Source organism: Scomber scombrus, chromosome 21, assembly GCF_963691925.1.
Source record: "Scomber scombrus chromosome 21, fScoSco1.1, whole genome shotgun sequence".
NCBI lineage: Eukaryota > Metazoa > Chordata > Actinopteri > Scombriformes > Scombridae > Scomber > Scomber scombrus.
The window spans coordinates 9,734,353-9,757,462 of NC_084990.1; the positions used below are offsets into that span (position 1 = coordinate 9,734,353).

The following is a 23,110-nucleotide window of genomic DNA, read 5'->3' on the forward strand; positions in this document are numbered from 1 at the left end:
TCCGTTTTTATTATTCTGAATACCTGACCCACCTGTACAGCCCGAGGAGACTTTATCCCGCCTGTCCGTCTCTCATGAAACGCTGCTAGATACAGTTTCCCTTTCTCTCCCATTATTTCCCCTCTATCAGCTACAGCTATAGTTTCAGATTGCTTCCTCTTCTCGTGTTTTTCTTTTTTCTTTTTCCTCCCCCATTTGAACCTTCCACGCTTCCTTCTGTGGTCCATTTTACTTCAGCAGACAAATGATGGGTATTGATGAACACAAGGTGGTATTCAGAGGCCTAACACCCAACAGAAAAGGAAAAAAAGGAAATCAAGATGTTTTTTTTGTAAGAATCTTTTTTTAATGAAACACAAAAAAGGCAATAAAATTAAGATAAATAATTTTTTTCTTTTTGTACATGAGGAAATATTTAAGTCATATTTCCAAAAGAATGACTGAAATTACATAATATATTTTAGTAGGCCATCTCAACCATACAAAGCAGGTTCCAGTGGGTCTACAAAACAAAACAGGTCGCACAATGATGCTGCTTCTGTCAAAATGTGGTTAGAACTGAATCCAGTGTTTCTTAAAGAAAATACAGCTTTAAAAAAAAAAAATCAATTAAAGACCCATAAATGTAATATTTCAAAAGTGAGTTTCACATTAGATTTCTTATAAAGCTTTTGCTTTGCAGTGTAACAGCAACATTGTTGTTAAAAGTCAAAAAAAGTCAATGTCCTAAAAAGAAAAAAGGCATTCATGTCCTTCCCCCCTGTACATCCTATACACTGACAACACACAGTCATCACAGGCTTGCATAAACAGTAAGACAATGGTAAACTAGGAAAACAAGCGAACATAAAACATACACACAGACATTTTTGGCAAAGCAGGAATAAAAGTGACAAGAAGCATAATTTGTGATTTGATCCTTATCTTTTTTCTTTTCTTTTTTTTGTCTCTCAACATTGTCCCATTGATTGGCTCTGATTGTCCTTCACAGTCACGTGATGCCATTCTGGTTGCCATAGAGACCTCAAGTGCATCAGCTGGGCAGTGTGCAGACAATGTTGCTGCAATGTTTCTTAGAGGCTGTCATAGCAACGCTGGATGAACACGAGCAGACAACGAGAGGAACTCTACTTCAAATACCTCGGTGATTGCAGGGGTCCCGGATTCAGATTTGATTGAACATCTTTCTGTCTTTTTTTTTTTTCATCATAAAATTGTTTTCTTCTAATGCGGTGAAGCGTAAACTCACAGGTGCTTTGGTATGTTTCTTTTTGATGCCAGATAAATATCTACATTTTTTTATAGAAATACAGGCTAAAATAGATAAAGAAGATTCTTTCAGGATCAGAGAACAGCAGAAACTTAGTTTCCTTTCCAGTATTTGTTTAAAAAAAAAAGAAGCTCCCAACAGGAAAAGCACACTCTAAACCTAACAGAGCAAAATAAAGAGAACAAAGAGATTTTGGACACGTTTAAAAAGAGCCTTTTTCTGATTTCTTTATAAAAACAACATTTCCCAGACACCCTTTCTACATATTCATCCCTAAAGCATGGCTTACAACTGCAAAGTCTTCACATCAGTTGTACAGCTTGACCCCAAATCCACATCTCCGATCCTGTTCAGTGCATTGAGAGAGAAGGAAATTGAACTTAACCTCCTCCCTCTGCCAGACCCCTCCCCAATTCCCCCACACACACCCTTAAAAAAATCTAAATAAAATAATCTTCTCTGCAAAAGAAAAACAACAAGAACAAATATATATGTATAGTATTTACAACATGTTATATTATACATAACGCTGTACAAAGCACACACGCTCGCCCATGCACACATACGCACGCACGCAAACATGCACGCACAGTTCAAATAAACAATCCAACTACCTGTACATGTGTCTTCGCACCTGAATAGGAGGATACGACAGAGGTATTGACGTGTATGGCTTGACAGGAGAAAAAACATTTTGTGTTTCCGTCTCGAGGACTAAAAAACTGAACGCTAAGTACTGGACAGATTCATATTCAGAGTGTTAAAGACATACTGACGGTGTGTCATGACGTCATCTTGGCTTGCAACCGACGAGCACAGGCATATATGTGCATGACCACACACACAGTACAAACACACACACATACACACACACGCACGCTAAAGCACTATTTACTCAGAGCTCATTATATGCCAGACATGGTCATCTCAGCCACTCCGCACACACACATTTACACACAAAGTCCAAACTACAGTGTTTTTTGGTCCTATTGGGGATCTCCAAATCGCCTTGTCATCATCACACTACCAGTAAAAGACCATTAAAACCATCCAAACCAGTGTGGTTTACAGTAAGTCTCTCCTTACCATAACAGTCTGTTCAGCTCTCTGAGTCAGTATTTGTTTCAGAAAGCCAAGTCTGCTGTAGCATTTCCATGCTACCATACTCCAAAGTGCTCATGTCCTTGGTTCCTGTTCTTTTGTTGCAGTAATCTTGCTTAAGTGACTAGATATTCTCTTATATCAGCCACAGGAAGGCTGTAGACTCTTGCTGTGACAGGGAGCCTCAATCCACATCTGATAAAGAGGTAAAAATCTGACATGGGTCAGACTTTTCCCCAGAACAAACCGGACTCCGCTAAGTGCCAGTACTGCTGGGCTTTATTCAGTGGGCTAGCTCCTTCTCTTACAAGGGACAGATCAATACGCAGAGCTGAAACTCCTTGTCTTGGTTTCCCTCTGTCCCTTGGTCTGTTCTGAAGGACTATCCTGGAAGCAGTCAACTCCAGAGTTTGGGTCAATATTTGGATTTCTCTCTATCTGGTGCTACGACACAATTGCCATGCCGTCAGCGCTGACCAGCTGGCCTGTGGTGGGCTCGTAGGTTCCAGCCAGGTAGAAAAGGTCATTAGACGTGCTACCCGGCTTGTGTTCTCGAATCATGTGATCATACTCAGTCCTGCTGACCACCTGGCAGCGATGGGAGATCGTCTGCACGTCGTTCTCATCTTCGTGGCTCGACTGGTACAAGGCATTCTAGAGGTAGATGGAGACACAAGGAGTTATTGATTATATCCAACAGCCAAAACGTTGCATTTAGAGTCAATTTCACAAGAAAAGTAGTAACCCCTTTAGATCTTTTACTTTTAGTTTCTGCAAGTGCTGATCTTTTTTGTTTGTTCAACTATGGTGGATATCACTTTGCATGCTAACAACACAGCTCTTTATTCCAAACAAACCACTGATTTGCTGCTGCCAGAAATGTAAAATTCACAATTTCCCGTGCAGCAGAGAAAGTCCCGCCCTTACACTGAGTACATAGAGCAGCAAATGTTCACAGTTTCAAGAACTAAATAGAGGTCCAACCACTCATATCAAATGGGAATAGGGAATAAAAAGGTGCAAAGTAGTAATATATGTGATGAAAATGTCACGGACTGTTACTTTGACCATTCCCTCTTTAGATATTCTACTCCCTGGTCTTTACCTTGCCATCACGATGTCGCTTCCCCAGGCAAGTCTCCTCCGGGTGGTAGAACCACTTGACCCTGACCACCATGCTGGAGCTCCACGACTCCCAGAGGCTCTCCACTCTGCCCACGTAGGGCAGCTGGGGCCGACCAGGTGACAGGAACACAGCACAGTCCCCGACACGCACCGTCTCCTTGCCCCGCACAATGGCCTTGTAGAAAAGCTTGCGGGCTTTACCCTTCAGACCTCTTCTCTAGAGAAATAAAAATAGTATTGGTTCATTTATTTAGTGTGGAGAGTTCATTTTATTAGGAGTCTCATTAATAAAAAGTAAGATGTGTTTGTTTTGCTTAATCCAGTCAACCTCTAATAGAAAATGTTTTTCTATACCAAAAAATGGGGTATGTTCTCTTAAAAAATAATTCTGTCTGTAGCAAGTTAAAAGCATGCTGTGCAGGAGTTTACTAAAAAACAATGTAAAGACTGATATATCAATCATCACTTCTGACCCACTTTGCGGTTGTGTATTTATCTGCAGAGACTCTGCCCTCTGCCTGCATTTTCTTATTATTTTGCTGTGTTCCAGACACCTCTGGACATCAACCTTTGAGCAGTGGGTTTGTAGCCCCTCAGCCAGTAACAGCACACAGGATGTGAGGTAGCGAAGCAACCAGGTTACATCGCTGTCTCCATCTCTCTCTCCTCTGCTCTCTGTTTGAGTCATGGATACATAAAGAGCAGCAGGTCTCTGTGTCTGTTTGATTGAGGGTGTGGCTGAGCCACACACACACACACACACACACACACACACACACACACACACACACACACACACACACACACACACACACACACACACACACACACACACACACACACACACACACACACAGAGCAGAGCAGAGCAGAGAGGCCACAGCGGACAGGATGAAGCATGTGCTCCAGCTGCATTCACACCAAATCTGGCAATGCAACCACTTCCCGCAGGGTTTTGCGGAGGTGTGGGCATGTTTATTTTTACTTCAGAACATAACCGCCTTGAAACAATCAGAAAATAATGCAAATCAGTCATTATTTATCTGATTCACTGCTAACGCTGTTCCCTCTCTTCATTCACTATCTAGCTCATTTGACCAACCCTGCCCTCTCTCTTGCATTTGCTCTCCACTCACACTGGTGTTGTTGACCTGGGGAGGAGGGACCAACCTTGAATGGCATGTTTACAAATAGCAACTGACAAATCCTGCATAGTGTACCTTTAAGAAACCCAGTTACTTGATTTGATTGTAACCACAACACAAGTGACACACCTACATCAGTCCACTCAGTCTTTTGATTATTTGGGGCATGTACACAGCAAAAGGTCAGCTTTTTCAGGCTGCGCATCTCAGTCGACAGATGCAGTCATGTTTACAAAGCAAACAACGCAGTAGAATGGAAGCTGAGAGTGGCAGCGGTTGCTCAAACTGTTTTTGTTCCGTTATCTCTGGATCGTGACTTAATAATCAGGGTGACAAATTTAAAGATTAGCCACACCAAGTATGCCTGATAACGCTGGCGGTGTGTACAAAGTCTGAAGCAGAATAAGCAATGCTGACAAGGATCCCATTTGATCATCACATTTACTTTTATGTAATCAAGGCATGATACAGTCGAAACTGCAACAGCAATCAGTAACCTACTTAAGTTGGAAGGTTACTGATACCCAAGCCAGTCATTTTGAGACCATATAACCAAGAAAAACTGTGAACAAGGGGAAACAAAGTCTGATTAAGTTGTGATTTTAATGGATTGGAATTAAGTTATGAGCAAAGCTGTTCTCAGGCTCTGTTGTACAATGCAGACCCATTACCAAAATAATTATTTAAACCCCTTTAAACAACATCACTGAAATATTGCTTTAAGGTTATTACTAGTGCATGAAAAAAGTAACTCAACAGTCATCTTTTCATTAACAGAATGTTTTACCTGTGTGGGGTTACCGGACCATTTCCACAGCTGGCGTCCAGGCAGCAGGGGAGCCATGTTGTGCAGAGGTTCAGGTGACGCCATCCTCTGCCTCTTGGCTGCTGTCGGGTCCTTGGATGAAGGTTTGGACTGCTGGCTCACAGGACTGCTCTGGCCCTGGTGGTGGCTGTTATGTACTCCTTCTTTCCTCTTCATGTGGGTCTTGGCTGTGCTACTGTTAGCCGCCAAGCTTCCCTTTGACATGTACTCCTTCCTGTCTTCCGTTCTCTCCGCCCTCACCTTTGACCCTGGGACAGCCATGCTAGCCTTGGCCACGTAGCTGTGAGCCGAGGCCGCGGAAGAGGCAGAGGGGTTGGAGGTGGTGGGGTCAGGGCTCATGAGGTCAGAGCTCATGTTCTGCCGACGCTTGTGTTTGTCCTGCTGGAGCAGCGCACGGCGCAGCAGCACTGACGAGGACTCTTCATCGGAGGAGTAAGACGAATCGTTGTCTGAGGAGCAGAGGGACGAGGAGGAGATGGAGCCGGAGGATGAAGAGGACGATGAGGACGAGGAGAAACAGACAGAGAGACGAGAGAGAAAACGTCCATTTCGGTGGGATGTCGCTGCACCACTACTTCTTCTTCGTGCTCCAGCATCTTGACCACCGTCTTCATCATCCTCATCCAGCTCAGAGTAGGAGCTGGGGCAGTCGCTTGGGTAGTCCAAACTGTAATCTCCACTTTGGACTCCGATGCCTGCTGACAGAAGGTCTTTTCTCAGAGGGTGAGTATCCTTTAGAAGAGCCTCAGACCGGGCTCCAGTGCTGTCTCTTTCCCCTCCTCCCTTCTTGCCATGCTTCACCAGCATGGAGGGGTGAATGTATCGCAGTGTTGCTCCCGCAGAGGCGAGAGTCCTGCTTCCTTTCCCACTGCTCCCCCCGAGTCGAAGCAGGGCCTTGCCGTTTTTTGTTTTAGGAGAGGTCACTCCTTCATGGTCTAGCTTCACCAGGAATTGTTTCCTGTCACGTTGGCTTACCGGCTTCTTGCTCCCGGCTGCCATTGCCATGGTGACAGCCGATGAGCAAGCCGAGGAGGAGTGCCTGAGCCCCATGGATGCTATGGTGGTGACTGGTCGCCCCGCTCCTGAGCCTCCTCCGCTTCCAAAAGTTGAGTAGCCGTTGGCGATGCTGCTAAAAGAGTCAACTACAAAAGGGGAGCCAAAGATGCCTTTGATGGGGGTTGGGGGTGTGAGGGGATGGGAGACAGGGCGATGAAACACCCCCAAGTCTCGCTCTCGAATCCTCCTTTGGGTTTTGCGGGATGTTCCATTAAAGAGGAAGAAATCAACGGGGGGTCTCTTCCTAGGTGCGGACCAGCTCATCAACGAAGTGTTGCCTTTGGTTACAGTGTCTGATACTGATGTTGGTGTGCTGGAAGTCTTAGGCACTGAGTGGATTTTCTTCGGCCTGCCAACTGAAAAGGGAGCCAGCAACACATAGGAGTTATAATCAATATGAACTGACAGGTTTTAAGAGAAGACTAAGATGAATTACTGAACTAAGAGCTTTGAAGGAACTTAATATCTTTATCTCCTTGATCTTCACCTGGCCAGGTAGGTTTCGACACATCCATTACTCAAACCACAACAAACCTGGAAAACCTGTCTCTTCCTCCATCATTACTGTCACTCTGAGTTTGTGATGAGTTACATGTGTGTTGCTTAACTGCACAAAATGCACAGATGACACTTCATAAAGTTATGATTAATGTGGTCATATAGAAAGTAAATTAAATGCGGCAAACAAGGAATTTTAATTTGAGTCCTTTGTTTTATATACCTGTACTCTTCTCTGACTCAGAGGCTTCAGATAATTGGCTGGAAATATATAGAGCTGCATATGAGGGTTTTTTTTGTGGCTCTTAAAATGGCTTGAGGGGCTGTGTGTGTGTGTGTGTGTGTGTGTGTGTGTGTGTGTGTGTGTGTGTGTGTGTGTGTGTGTGTGTGTGTGTGTGTGTGTGTGTGTGTGTGTGTGAATGTATTTACTAGTTCGACTAGTTAGCAATTCTCAAACAACATATATGAAGATAAAATAGACTTGACAGAATGTCCAGTGTCCTTTCTCCCTCACCTGGTCTTTTTTCCTGGGGTCTCCCTGCTGGTTCCTCATTGGGTGGTTTCTCTGTGGGTGTGTCTTTCTTCTCCTGGATGGAGCTTCGTCGACCACGGCGACCAGGTGAGATGAGAAGAGCCGGAGAGGGTTCCGCACCTGACAAAGAAGAAATGTTTAATGGTGGAATTTGTTTCTCTCTTTATTTCATTCATTCGGTCAGTCTGTATTTCTGTCCTTCTTTTTAAAATTAAACTCACAGCGGATTTGGTATCCTGGAGGCAGAAGTCTAATGTTTGCAAGGGAGATTCTTCCTCTGTCCCCATCATCAAACTCCACCATAACACTGCCCTCCTTCTCCTCCTCACCCGGACCTCCTACAGCACGACACACAGGAAGGAGGACATGAGTTTATGAAGTGTGTGTGTGTCCGTGCAGAGTGAGGCTGTTAGTGTGTCTCGCTCGCTCACCTCGGTGAACGTATCCAGGGTAAAGACAACGAGAACGCTCGCTCCAGTAGGCACAAACTCGCGTCCCTGCGATCAGGATGGCTTCAGTCTGAGGCCGCACGTCTAGCACCTGGGGGGAAAAAAGCACACACAAAATACTCAACAACTACCTTCAAAACTACTAAATTTAATAGATGTTACGGAGGATAAAGACTGAAACTTACAGCTTCCTGCAAAAGTTGCTCTAGTGAGTAGATCCTTGGGCGATTCCCTCGTTCCCCTTCAATGACAACACTGAATCTAAAAGAGAAAAAAAAAACAATGCATGAAAAATGGTTGCCCAAAAACTAATTATCACTTTAATTTATAAATGATAACTAAAGTAGAATTTCCATTGTTATATTTGAAGGTTGTGAGTGTTCAAATGTTTTCTGGCGGCTGTGTTGGCTGCCACTGCTGTGAGGCTTTGTAGTCATCTAGACTTCTTGTTTGTCAAGATTCTCACAGCTGCGAGGCATTTAACTAGCACAAAGCTAAGTGTTCAACTCTTTTGTAAATCGGACAAGACTCTTGTTGCAGTATGTCGTTTTGTTGTTCCCCTCAGGAAGTTACTTAGCTGAGGCGATAGGCCACCCAGATTCTGATACATCTCATCTTGTAAACAGTTTAGTTATCAAACGCACGCTGATTAATTAAATATATGGTGGGCTCTTTGCTGTGTGAAATAGCACCTCTTCCCTTTTTCCCCTGAAGGTTAATATTTTATTTCTGTTCATTTATTGGTGGCCTTAGTTTCAGGTGAGGTGTAGGTTTTGTATCAGCAGGGAATCTTACATGTCAGGCAGGTCCAGAGTTTGAACGCAGGCAGCGTACAACAGCTCATCCTCCTTAGAGATCAGGATCTTCAGCCCGTCCACTAACATCTCTTTACTGAGCACGCAGTTTGGCAGAGCTGGTAAGGGGAGGGCGGGGTAGAAAGATGGATGAAGAGAATGAAAGGTGAGATATACATAATTTGTGAGTGTGTTGAATAATTGCTATGTGATGTGAAAAGGAGGGACCGAGGCATGTGTGAAAATGATCCAACATGCTTTTAAAACCGACATGTGTGTGTAATTATAAATGATGTGTCACTGTTTATGCCTACCGGGTATTCTGCAAGGCATATTGGGAGGAAGGTGGATCATCTTCTTCTCTGTCTCCTCCTCCTCCTCCTCCTGTTCCTCCTCCTCCTCCTCCTCCTCCTCCTCCTCCTCCTCCTCCTCTCCCTCAGAGAAGCTGCTCTCCTCATCCAAGCGAAAGCCCTCGTCGGCCGCGAAGCTCTGCAGGAGTCGGCTCACTGCGTGACCTTTGGCCTGGACAGGAAACAGGATGTGACATCAGCGAGCAGAAAGCAGGATCTGGCATCATTTGATTTTATGCCCAAATTAATCAACAGTAAACAGGATCTGCAGGTGACTGAATCAAGTCTTTTCCTGTCCACTTTGACTGATGTGGTGAATCCATCAGTGAAACACAACCACAGGCACCAACACCTCTTGTAATGTGATACTTCAATTAAGGCTGCAGGATTTTTTTTCACTTGTGTTTACATCACGGTCTGAAGTCACAGTCAGCAATAAGTGCAGCTCTTGAACTGGTAGGACTTCAGCACATTGATCAAGGACACTCTAGCAAGGACGACACCTGCTAATATTAATAGTCTGACCCCTTATCTATAATCTCACCTTCAGACATATAACCACACACAAACACACACACACGTACGCACGCACGCACACACACTGACACACACGATACACACACACACACACACCGACCGACACACACACACCGACCGACACACACACACACACACACACACACACACACACACACACACAAACACACACACACACACACACACACACACACACACACAATCTATCTCAAGACCGGTTTAGGCTAGTCTATCCAAAGATGACTGATGAGTAATGATGGAAAGTCAGCTTGCCCAACAGGTTTCGGCTTGCATTTAAGCTTTCCAAAGAAAAGACCATAATATTCAAAGTAAAGGAGATGGAGCATGCGTGTGTGTGTGTGTGTGTGTGTGTGTGTGTGTGTGTGTGTGTGTGTGTGTGTGTGTGTGTCGGTGTGTGTGTGTGCGTGTGCGTGTGCGTGTGTTTAGTTTCCCACATCAGAAGACCATATATTTTAGTGACAGAAGTTTCATCACCAGAGGGCATGGATGATTATTTATCTTTAATGCCGGTGGTGTGTGTGTGTGTGTGTGTGTGTGTGTGTGTGTGTGTGTGTGTGTGTGTGTGTGTGTGTGTGTGTGTGTGTGTGTGTGTGTGTGTGTATGTATGAGTGTGTGTATAGGCATGCATGGGTGTGTGTAGGGTTATGGCCAATGATTATCTTTATACTCTATACTGTTTGGTTTGGAGTTATGTGTTTTTGGACATTCCCTCACAATGAGTCAAAGAGAGAAGGGAACCTCAGGGCATTTCTCATTTAAATGAATGTGGGTGTCTTCGTCAACGGCTGCCTGCACAAATACAACAGGGCAGCGATGTGTTAGCACAGCAAGCACGCATGCAAACACTCATCTACAAGAGCAAACGGTAAGTTACTGATTTACAGTAACTGATACTTTACTGATAGTAAGCATCTCTCTATAATAAGGGATTTGAAGTTGTTGGTAATGTCAGTGTTAATCTACTGGATTTTCAAATTTCCTGGCAGGGTGCAGCTCACCAGTAGTCAACTTGGTGATGGCTTTTCCAAATTGCTCCTTGCTTTTCTCATTTTCATCCTTTACTTGCATGCAGCAGAGGGCCAAAGGAGTGACCTTCTCTGAGTCAACTCTCCCCTTTTATTCGTATTCCCAGCAGCTGTGCTGTTTGAACCCAACCCCTGTCCTGACCACTGTCGGGCTCCTTACACAAAACCAGGATGTTCATCCTTGCTCATTAACTCATTTCAAAAGAAATGTTATCTTCTTTACGACTATGTGGAAGCAGTCATTTATTGCATTACTCATCATATAACCTTTCTGTCACACCTCTCACACCTCTCAGTTTCCATTCACATGCACTTCTGTGTGAATGATCAGGTGAACAATATACCTGTAATGCATACCCATTCCATCCAACTGAAGAGGTTGTTAAACTTTGGTAGAGCATTTAAACTGCACAGCTTCCTGGCAGCGATAAGTCAAAAATAGTGTCAATTACTAATGTCCTTTAAGTGCTATGTGCAATTTTCTCATAGAGCACAGGAGCAACGGTTAAAGATGATCAACAGGTTTCAGATTGAAATCATGGTGAGGAAGCAGTGCAACCAAAGTTGAGTGATGTTTTAAGGGGGTGGACAAGAAAAAGTGCACTGAAACTCTATCTGGTTTGAAAACAGGTGAGGCAAAAGACAAATGCCTCTTTATAACAGAGAACCAGCATTATAGCTGTAAAGAGGACCCGCCTTTTTCTTTGTAACATGGGACCACACAAAGCCACCATAAAGCCACCTCCTCCATGTGTGCTTTTACATAGCATGCAGGTGCTCCGGATTCAGGAGTGTGACGTGTAACAACTGCCCCGCTGTGCTGCCTGTCCCTTTTACAACCACAGTTGATCCGGCTCTGTGACTACCTAAGTATCCAGGTTATTAGTGGAGCAACCCTGCCCCCCAACTCCATGTCCGTACCGTACTGCCAAAAAAGTACTGCTGTTTATTTGGTTGAATAGTTGACACTAGTAAGAATACAATATTGCTGTGTCACTGTGTCAAGTTCACACATCACCATCCAACACTCGTCCTCATCATCTCACCATCATCATCTATTGTCTCTCTGTAATAAAATACCTCAGTAGTTTTGAGCTTTCACTGGAAATATGAACAATATATATATATAAATCTCACCTTTCCCAGAATTCCCTGCCCTGCTGAGCTCTTCCTCATGGCTTCCTTGCTGGTCCTGTTCACTTCTGTCAGAGCTCCATGGTTCCCTCGGCCATCCCCAAAGCTGCAGCCCACAGACGACGCACCCCAGCTGGGCAGAGACGCTCTTTTAGTGCCTTGGTGGTCTTGACGTCCCCTCTCTGTGTTGGCGAGGCTTGGCCTCCTGGGCATCTTCCTCTGATCTGTACTGGGCATGCTCCCCATGCCTGAGGGTGAAGAGGACATCATGGAAATCAGAGCTGGCAGATAAATTGATAAAATATCAATATTGTGATATGAAACTAGATGTAGTCTGAGATTTTGTTTAATATGGGGTCTTAAATGCTACATAACTGTCAGGTGATACAATAATTCAAACATATTAAACTATTTTAGATGAATAAAATGAACACCTCCAACTGCTTGGCCATTATATCAACATTACTAACAATCTTTTCTTTTCTCAAAGACCATATCAAGCAGTCACATTCAAAATACCCAAAAAACAAGGTTATATCATCATTGTTGGGTGAAATCTAGGATCTGTAACATGAAATTAGACTATTTCTACCATGCATTGAAAACCTTTGAAAAGTCAGACAAGTGTAGGTTTCTCTAAACCTTTAAAAAAAATCATAGGATGTGTTATTTGAGTAAAGAAAAAAAGAATAACCAAAGGTGGAATTACAGTTTTCTCATATGACCCCAGAAAATTAAAAGATATGTACAAAAATCTTACCAGGAGGGCCTGGTCTCTTACTCCTGGCTTTCTGGTTTGCTTGGAGCTTGGAGGACTGTGATGAAAAAGACATGATCCCGGCATGGTTTGCAGGAGCTTCTTTAGAGGATGAGCTAATCTTGACGTCACTGCCTCCATCTTCACTCTCAAAATTGCCGTCCTCCTCCTCCTCTGTGGAATCAGAATATCAGTATGATCAGACACAAAGCTTTAAGTGATCTATATGCAAACGCAGTTACCTAAAGTCATGGACTCACTTGACAGAATATATTGACGGCTAACTTTCAATATTCCTCTACAGCCTCAGTTGCAAGCATGTGGTAAACTTTCATAAATAAGAAAGTTAGATGAAAATCCTCCGAGGGGTTTTAAAGTGGGACATTTTGTCACATATTAACTCCTGAGGAGCAACATACTGCCTTAATGGCTACACAATAACGCACCGCTTATGCTTTAACTGCAGTGACAGGAAGCAAATGTTGACACACATGCGCATATGCAGCCCTGCACACAGACACACACACACACACACACACACACACACACACACACACACACAGATTGTTATTGGCAGCTGTGTGTCGCTGACTGCGGGGGTCGTGTCGGGTGTCGACACATCTCTGACACACTTGTCACTTACATGGCATTCTCGTTAACACTTTGCCTCCCTCACACACACACACACACACACACACACACACACACACACACACACACACACACACACACACACACACACACACACACACACACACACACACACACACACACACACGGACACACACACACACACACACACACACACACACGGACACTGACACACACACACACTCATTCAACTGCTACTCCTCCATGCCATCAAGGCCACGAGGTCAGTCAGTTTTCTAGCGCTTTCTTGAAGTTTTGGTAGTTTCATATTAAAGCTTCCTTTCTCATAAAGCGTTTGGGTGTCATTGTGTCTCCTCAGCTCAAGGCCTCTAAGGAGGGCATTTTCACGAGGTTGGAGAAGTGAAGAGGATCAGGGAGGACAGGGGTGTGACATTCTGAACGGGGCCAGAGCGGGCTTACGTTACAGTACGGCGTTGAGGGCAGGGGTGGATGCGCTGCATGCCTGTGGCAAGTCGTTAACGGTTTTAACGGTGTGACAGACGAGCTGGGAAGTGAGAGGAGGCCCCTGATGACGGCAGACATCTCACTCTCAGATGCTTCACACGCACGCACACACACACACACACACACACACACAGACGTACTCTCATAGTGAAATCTCACAATGTCTGGTCGATGTCCTGTGAGCCATCAGCCAAATCAACACTGCTTGACTCATCCACGTAACTGCGTATGAACTCTACCTAACTTGTGATAAAGGCCCTTTGTAGTTGCATGACAAGTCTCTTTTCAGCACTTATGCTCTATCAGAAAAAATGACACAGAAATTACTTTTATGGTATTTTAAATTCTCACTCATTCTTTATGGCTGAGTCATGATTCACAGGATCCTTGGTTGAAAAACTTCTGGCTAACTTCTTTATCTGTCTTCCATTGTGCCGTTTTGTTTTACAATTAGCACTGTAAAACATCACATCAAACACCAGACATATCCTTGAGGACACACCCAAAAACATCTTGGTAAAAATCCTTATAACTGACCGTGCTCTGAACTCTCGCTGTAACTCTTCTCATCCCTGACTTCCCGTTTCTCAGAGGTCCGGCTGTCTTTGTGGTGAGCTCTGTTTTGGTCGACACCCATCAGCACCTTTGGTTTGCGACCCCTCTTCCTCTTCACAGTCTGACCGGCTGCCCAGTCTTGCTGTGGGTCTGATGACACAACAGTGGGGGGGGGGAGATGAATTTTTGGGTGCTGCTGAATAGACAACAAGTGTGTGTGTGTGTGTGTGTGTGTGTGTGTGTGTGTGTGTGTGTGTGTGTGTGTGTGTGTGTTTATGCTCCTTCCGTCCCCACCTTTTACTCCTTGTCTGCAGTGACTCTTCATGACCTCTTGTGCTCCAGGGGCCCCTCGGCAGTGCAGCATTCCCGCTGACGGTGCACCACGCTGGGCTGCAGCCTTCTGCTTCAGCTGGGTCACCCTTCTGGCCAGCCTGGAGCTCAGGGTGCTGGGCCGACCTCTGTGCTTACAGCGAGCTTTCATCTGTAGAGCAGGAGCGGAACAGCTAATTATTTACTCATTTCTTTCCGCTAATTGAAACATCCAGGAAAAAAACACCAAAAAAACACATTAGCAAGCAAGAAGTGGTTGTCAGTGTGTGTGTGTGTGTGTGTGTGTGTGTGTGTGTGTGTGTGTGTGTGTGTGTGTGTGTGTGTGTGTGTGTGTGTGTGTGTGTGTGTGTGTGTGTGTGTGTGTGTGTGGATAAACCAGGAGCTTTGCAGAAGGACAGACCTGTGCGGCACTGAGGCTGTTGAAGCCGTGATTGGACATTTTCTTCCTGGCTTTTTCCTCCAGTAAATTTAGCCCGGCCCTGGAAAACAAAACAAAAACGCCCCCAGTTCAGTGAGAAATCGTTATAAAAAGGACTGATCACAGAATCAATCTGATCACACATTTCTTTTCACTCAAGGATGATTTTCTCTACCACTCTGCCCTTCTGCTTTCTTCTCTCTCGTTTCACCTCCCTCTCTGCTGGGTTCACTCATTGTTTCGCTCTCTGCCTCTTCCCACTGTTCTCCGTCTCATAACTTTGATGAGGTAAGAGACGGGCTCGGCGCAGTTTGACGGCAAACAGAAATATTCAGCGGCCATGCGAATATGAAACTCTGCTCAATCACCACATGAAAGGGTAAGACTTATCTGGTGTGAAGGAGAGTGGAGGAGAGACAGAGAGAGGAGGAGGAGGAGGAGGAGGAGGAGGAGGAGGAGGAGGAGGAGGAGGAGAATGGTTTGGGGGGAAGGGAAAGAGACAGAGAGAGAGATGAAGCAGTCTCGAGGGAGTCTGTCCGTTGACCGGAGCTTCAGGGCTCGATCGATAAACACTAACCTCTATTGAACACTACTCCTTTCCTCTCTCTCTCTCTCTCCATCCTTCCTTCATTGTATGCATGCTCTCTCACACCACAGGCTGCCAGCACACACACACACACACACACACACACACACACACACACACACACACACACACACACACCACACACCACACACCACACACCACACACACACACACACACACACACACACACACACACACACACACACACACACACACTGTTAGCAGCTGGTGTCTGAGGCAGGTGAATCCTATATTCCCACAGAGGGAAGGTTTGGCTCTCAGCATCTCCGCTCCCGGGAGAGGAGAGAAGAGGAGAGGAGAGGATAAGGAATGTCTAAAAACTCTAAAAGATCTTTTTTTTTCCTTCTCCATCCATTCAAACAACATCTATCTGTTAACATCCCCATGCCAGATCAATCAGCTCTGACCCTTCCTAGGATCTGAGCCCCGCAGTTTACCCCATGACACGTCCTCACTTACAGCATAGTAAGCATGTCATTTATATAGATTATGATATTTCTGGCAAAAGTGTGTTTCAATCTGTTTTGGAAAGGCCTTTTCCTATTTTAACCATGACAATTCCCTCATGCACAAAGCGAGGTTTACCAAATTTGCTCGGCACGCAGCCCTGACCTCAACCCCATCCAACATATTTTTGGATGAACTGGAATGCTAACTGCAACCCAGACCTTAAAGGGGTCAAGTACAGTGCTTGTCAGATTGTTGAACAGCGTCCCCTCCAGCCCACATCAGAACTTGGAGGGCTGTGTCCAACAACTTGTCCGAAACCGACAATACAAGTGCACACACTTCACGCAGTGGCTGTAGTAAGTAAGTAAGCAGAGTTTGAACTTCTCTCTCAAGCACCCTTTTTTTCATCTTTCACACAATGACTTCTGCAACTTTTCAGGTACTCAAACTAGTGCAACAGCATAAATGCCTTCAAGGGAAAATGGTGCGAGATCTTTAGACATACTGTTAAATTGTGTGTCTCTCTCTCTTTCTCTGTCTTTCTGTCTCTTTGTCTCTCTTTCTCTCTCTCTCGCTCCCCCTCTCTTTCATTTCACCCCCCATCTCTAATGAGAAGATGAAAGTATAAACAAATGATAGGTCGCTCATTAATAACAACAGAAATGCTGCTCAGGCACGTAGCGACCTGCTCTACTAATTAAACAAATTCTCCTTGTGTGTGTGTGTGTGTGTGTGGCGCACTGGCATGTATGACTAAAGCCTTTCATTGTCGTTTTCATTAGCGCTTTCTAATCTTGGTAACCGTGACAAACCTTGAGTTTCTCTAATCATTTTATCAAGGAAAGGGGTGCACATGCTAACAGAGGTGGGGCAGCATGAGAAAACACATTTATTATTATGAGCCGTTGAACACTGGCTGTGTGTGTGTGTGTGATTGCAGCTTGTGTGTGCAGGAATGTGTGTCGGCGTGGAAGTGTGCATGTGTTAAAAGTGTTAAATAATGCGCGGTTGTGTGTGTTGGGTGGTGTGCTGCGACGGGCGGGGTGGTGTTGAGTCGTTTATCACTGTAATAACTGTACATCAGGACTTTGTCCAGTTGTATTAATATATGCTGGAGCTTCACAGGGAATCAGGACATAATCAATGCAAGTGATAAATATGATTAAAAGTGATTAATGATGATTAATGAAGGCCTCATCTCCATTACCTTCTCTCATTTAAAATCACACCCATCTTACAGCTCCCGTCACGTAACCCATTGTGTGTGTGTGTGTGTGTGTGCGTGTGCATGTGTGTGTGTGTGTGTGGGAATGAGCAGCTCCTTCCAGTGCCCAATCAAGCAAATCATCAGCTATAGAGCATTCGAATCAATTCAGCTGAAGAAGAACTTCTTGAAAATCAACCGTGCCTTTCAGTAAAACACAAACAGAAATCAGGATGAATGAGCTGGGCTTGCCAATCACACTGATTATACTGACGCCATATCAGAGCACTGACCTGAGTCTTTTGGAGCTCTCTGCAGCAGCTGGGCCGGGGGTGGACTTGCGCTTGCGGGGGCGGCCCGGGCCCCCGGCGGGCAGGGCTGCGAGACGTCTCCTCTTTCCTGCAGAGAGGAAGAGAAGGAGGGGGGAAGACGGAGAGAGAGAGAGATCAAAGATGCAGCCAGGACAGCAGGATAAATTAGAAGGAAACTTGTATCGGCTACAGGTCAGACTTCATTAGGTATGAGCAGGCAGCAAGTCCTGATAGATCAGGAGGATGCAGCATGACAGCAGAAATGTGAATGTTGGAATGCACGATTCAGTCTAGAGAAAAAGAAGTGTGTGTGTGTGTGTGTGTGTGTGTGTGTGTGTGTGTGTGTGTGTGTGTGTGTGTGTGTGTGTGTGTGTGTGTGTGTGCTGTCTCTGCTCACTGGTGGTCGTGTTTCCTCTGTAGCTTGGCCAGTTCTCTCTGTTTCTCTTTGTAGCGGCGTTGTAGCTCAGCCAGCTGGACACGCATGGCCAGCTCCTCCCCTCCCATCGTCTCCATGGAGCCCTTCACTGGGCACACCTGACACACACACACAAAAAGCAGGGGAATTTAAATGCTGAACACAAACTGAGTTCAACAGTCATTGGATAAGTGAAGCAGCCAGCTTGTGTTTGGGCAGCTTGATGATTAGATGGATTTTTCCTGTAACCAAAGGCTCACAGGTTTGATCCCCATATCAGTTCATTTTTCTTGACCAATGGCAGCTACTCTTAAAGACAAGGATTAAGCTGCTCTATGCTAAAATATTTGCACACTTATATAATGTTATAGGTAACTATTAATTAAATCAAGTAAAAAGAGTTATCAGAGTATTTTTATATGGGCTGGGGATTTTTTAATAAATGGGATAACCCACATTTTGAAGAATTTGCTACAGCCCGCTATATTGTTGTTACGGAATTAGTCAAAATATTCCTTTCAAATAAAAATGTCATTTTGTAGATTATTTTTTACCTTTTAACTTTTGCACATACACAGATTTTACCACATGAGAAATAAGATTACTTCTCATTTAACTTAAAAGCTACAATGTTTATTATATTATCTTTGGGGTAATGCTATTTGCCTAATATTGCTCAACACACAGTAGTGTAGGCTACAGTCTTAGCTTGGAAATTTTGATGACTGTATTAGCATTAGTGAAGATGACTAATGGGTGTTGTACTGCTAATGTTGTGCTTGTTGATTTGATAAAGAGTAAAAGATAAGATCTTAAAGATATTAAAATGTAAATGTATGTAGCTGACCACATTATGTATGTGTTTTTACACTTCAATCCAACATAAATAAACTATGTCCATTATTCAACACTTCCCCCAGATTGTCGGCATGAATGATTTATGTTTGCATGCATAAACACAAAATATGTGTGTGGAGTAAAGCTTCACCGGCTCGTGGCGAGGCGTCCAGCTGCACTTCCTGCGCAGGTTCAGCCTCTTCCTGATTGGACATTGCTGGCCCGCCCTTGCGTCCACAGCCCCTCCCCCCATCTCCAGGGCACGGGCGGCCGCCAGCGTCGCCAGACTGTGGAGGTCAAAGGTCAGCATGTCCTCACCTGTGCGGAGATGGATTGTTTCGGTTTAGATTGGTACATCACATAGCGGCTGACACAGTGTTATAAAACATGTTGTACGCTGAGCGGATTTATCTCTGCAACGATGAAACTGTGCCTTGAAAAGTGGTGATATTTATGATATTAGCTGTGTAGTTTATTTGATGTATACTGGTGTTCCTGCCTAATCATACACACAAACAACACACACACACGCACGCACACTGGGGGAGCGGTAGAGAACGATCTCTACATCTGTCACTGTCATTAACTCTGTCATTGTCACAGTACCAGCGGATGAAACAGAATATTCATGAGACGTTCCACACACACACACACACACACACACACACACACACACACCTATGCAAATAAAACACATGCATGCTGTAAATACACACATGCACACCTACAACATTTTCGCTGAGCTGCGCAGACAAACTGCATGAGTGTGTGAGGGAGAATTGGAGAGAAGGAGAACGACTGGCAAGAGGGAGGAGGAGAGCAACGCAGTGAAGGAAGGGAGGGAGGGGATGGGGAGTAAAGGGGAGGAGAAGCAATAAGAGGCAAAGTGTTTATTGAGCTATCTATTTATTCTCCTACATCTCCTCATTATGGACATGGACAGAATCCAATTTCCCCTTCGAGGAGAGCGAGGAGAGATGAGGAGAGGAGAGGAGAGCAGAGGAGAAGAGGAGAGGAGAGGAGAGGAGAGGAGAGGAGAGGAGAGGAGAGGAGAGGAGAGGAGAGGAGAGGAGAGGAGTCTGTGCACTGAAGCTGTGAGGCCTATTCTCTGACATCTGACATTATTAAAACCTGTATATGTGAGTGGGAAACGCAGACCCGAATTGCTGTGGAGAGGAGAAAGAAGCGGACAGGAAGGATGGAGTCTTCATCTGTGAGAAGTGCGGATAAAAGAACAAACGGATGCAAGAGTGACAGGTAACTCCTAAGAGAGAGCGACGGAGCGGGTGGGAAGGAGCTGAGAGATGCGGCTTTGTCCTGTCCCGGCTCACAGAGGTCAATGCCATCTCATCTGTCAGACCTCTGAGCCAATGGCACGCTCCGATTACCCTGACAGGGTGACATCACCACTGACATCACCACGCCTAGTTTAGTATCCTGGAGGATGGCCACAATCGATAGATACCTTCCGCCCATAGTATACTACACACACAGGCACACATCTTTGCACAGTAATAACACTATACTGTGTCTCTAAAGCGGGTGAAGGATGTAATAAGAGGCGGCACCGGGGATTTCAAGGGGAAAAACAAAAACAGTGGAGGAAAATTAAAAACCATTACAGTTGATATGGGCCTAGTCATCATTAGAGACTATTAAGAGAGTTTATTGAGCTGAAATTTCAATATAAAAAGAAATGTGAGGGAATAAAGGAAACTATGACACAAAAACTCCACTGTCTATGTGTAAATAGAAGAAATGGCGCTAATTTATACAGAAAGGGGGGGGGGGGGGGGGTATCTCTTGATTCCTTAATCTGTAATTGCAATCTCCAGTGAACGGCTGGAATATCCTTCCGCGTCAAGAAGCGGCATAAATGCATCTGTCTGGGATCGGTTTCATCTCCCAAACACATTCACGATGACAAAAACGCCATCAGCGGTATTAATAACATTCCACGCAGCGAGGCCAGTGCGGGTTTTAAATAAATGTGTTGCAATTTGAGGGGAACGTTTTCCACGCCACAACAGGACTTATTGATTTCACACCTATTACACATGCTAACCACGTGCGCACACATGTAAACAAATGCACACTCACACGCTCTGTATCTCACACACATACATGCGCAGACAGCTGCGGAGCGACTTATGATTTTTACACTTATTAATTCCGTCAACAAGGCTTGCAGAGGCAGGATTTACACACAAGATTACATTGGTTTAATAAAAAAAAAAAAAGAAGAAGAAGAAGGAGTGGGTGAAGGGGGGAAAAATAACAAAGAGGGAGGAGGCGGAGAGTAGGGGGAGAGGCGGGAGGAGGCGCAGGCAGGGAGCAGGCAGCCTGGTGGAGAGACACATAGAGTCTGATGGAAGAGAGCAGGGATTCATCTGGGATTACTTAACAGTTTACACACAACACACATCGGCATGCGCGCACGCACACACGCACACGCTAACGTACACACACAGATGCTGGCATAAATAAAAACACTTTCTCTCAGAGGGACAAGAGGAAAATAGGAGCGCTTACAGGAGAAGTGTTTTAAAGGAAAGGGTCTAATTAGCAAAGCAAGACGCCAGAGCCTTTGGGGGACACGCTGGGCAGAGTGTGTGCGTATGTGTGTATGTGTATGTGTGTGTGTCCTGGCTTTGTGTCTGAAACCCAGTTTGTTTGCTCCATCTCTCTGCCCCCCCCCCCCCCCCCCCCCCCCCCCCCCCCCCCCCCCCCCTCAACTCAGAACAGGGAGTCTGAGTTGAGGAAGGAAGCAGGACAGTTGGTGGGAAGTGTGTGTGTGTGTGTGTGTGTGTGTGTGTGTGTGTGTGTGTGTGTGTGTGTGTGTGTGTGTGTGTGTGTGTGTGTGTGTGTGTGTGGTTAGAGTGTGAGTTTGATAGTCTCCACATCTGGGCTGCACACGTCTCCCAGACCCTTTTCTTTTTTTTGGTTCACTTTGAGTGTGTGTGTGTGTGTGTTTGTGTATGCAAGGGTAAGAGGGTATGGGTAAGTACGATAACTTTTTTTTTCTTTTTCCTTGATCTCATTTTCAGGCATTTTGGTACTGTTTGTTGTAAGAAGACAATACTAAATATGGACAGGGTGTAATGAAAAATTGGGTAAGCCTATGAAATGGGGCATTTCTAGATCTTTGTTTTCCATTTCAAAGACATTTTATGAATTTTCTAATTTGTCTACATTAAGAAGAACATCTTCTCACCTTCAGCATCCTTCCCCTTTGCTCTCCCCTGCTCCTCTGCTGGATCTCCAGCTCGGCCAGTTCTCCCAGTATTTCCATGCCGTGGTGAGATGGAGGACTTGGCACCCCCGGACAGCAGGTACAGGCGGGTACAAGGCATCTCTGGTGGCACACAGAGCCGCAGCGATCAGGAGCTCCAGGCTCCACATGTATGCCCCTTGGAGCTGGGCTGCTGTGCTTGCCGGGAGAGGGAGGACGGGGTCAGAGGATGGAAGGGGAGCGGGAGAAGAAGATGTTACTTCCACCAAGTCCTCATCTAGACTCCTCCCGCTACCCTCCTGTTCTCCTCATCCTCAACCACCTCTACATCCTCCCCCAATCCTCCTCCTCCTCCTCTGGAGGCTCTCCAGACACAGAGACAGCACATTCTGTTTGTGAACACTCCACTTTCTCTCCCTTCATCCTCCTCCATGTCCTCTTTTCTACATTCTCTATCATCCTCCTGTTCTTTGGAGGGCTCGGGCTCCTCCCAGGCTAGCCTTCTGGCCCGGGAAACCCAGAGAGAGCTCTACTTTTAGGGCTTTGCCTGTGCCTGTGGCCGGGCAGGCTGGACTGGGGACTGAAGCTGGGGAAGGGCATGGCGGCAATCCAGAAATTTTGCTCTCGGGCTCGGCTTCCGCCCTCCTTTCCTCCTTCTTTTCCTCTGCAACTCCACTCTGGGATTCCACCACTTCACAGTCTCTATCTTCTTCTTCTTCTTCCCTCCTCACCTCTTCTTTCGTGAGAGGCTGGATATGGCACGGATGTGGGAGGGACTTGACACCAGGCCTCTGCCGGCTCCGCCTCCACCATGGCTTGTTCAGCCCAATCGGGCTTCAGGAGGAGAGGGCCCGGCCTTGTAACCCATGGTGATCGGAGGGTAGGTGTAAACAGGTGGCAAGTCTGGAGGACAGAGGGTAAAGCAAAAGTCAAATAGGTTTTCTGACATTAAACCTTTTTTTTTCCTTTACACTCTGACAAACTGTACATAAAATGTATTCACCAGCATCTACAG

At 45.4% G+C, this 23,110-nt stretch overlaps 1 protein-coding gene across 1 annotated transcript in view; it reads right to left on the reverse strand.

The window, feature by feature from the left end:
• Nucleotides 1-332: 332 nt before the first annotated feature.
• bahcc1b (BAH domain and coiled-coil containing 1b) overlaps nucleotides 333-23,110 on the reverse strand; it is a 58,343-nt gene continuing 35,565 nt past the window's right edge. Inside the window, 26 exon segments of the mRNA XM_062443107.1 lie at nucleotides 333-3,025; nucleotides 3,477-3,713; nucleotides 5,429-6,879; nucleotides 7,536-7,673; nucleotides 7,775-7,891; nucleotides 7,985-8,093; nucleotides 8,188-8,263; nucleotides 8,798-8,915; nucleotides 9,111-9,318; nucleotides 11,867-12,111; nucleotides 12,624-12,794; nucleotides 14,274-14,441; nucleotides 14,586-14,772; nucleotides 15,022-15,100; nucleotides 17,594-17,664; nucleotides 17,666-17,699; nucleotides 18,009-18,145; nucleotides 19,015-19,181; nucleotides 22,078-22,102; nucleotides 22,105-22,182; nucleotides 22,185-22,402; nucleotides 22,405-22,434; nucleotides 22,437-22,491; nucleotides 22,493-22,591; nucleotides 22,593-22,922; nucleotides 22,925-22,998. Coding sequence (XP_062299091.1) covers nucleotides 2,816-3,025; nucleotides 3,477-3,713; nucleotides 5,429-6,879; nucleotides 7,536-7,673; nucleotides 7,775-7,891; nucleotides 7,985-8,093; nucleotides 8,188-8,263; nucleotides 8,798-8,915; nucleotides 9,111-9,318; nucleotides 11,867-12,111; nucleotides 12,624-12,794; nucleotides 14,274-14,441; nucleotides 14,586-14,772; nucleotides 15,022-15,100; nucleotides 17,594-17,664; nucleotides 17,666-17,699; nucleotides 18,009-18,145; nucleotides 19,015-19,181; nucleotides 22,078-22,102; nucleotides 22,105-22,182; nucleotides 22,185-22,402; nucleotides 22,405-22,434; nucleotides 22,437-22,491; nucleotides 22,493-22,591; nucleotides 22,593-22,922; nucleotides 22,925-22,998 — 4,832 coding nt within the window. The 3' untranslated portion in view covers nucleotides 333-2,815.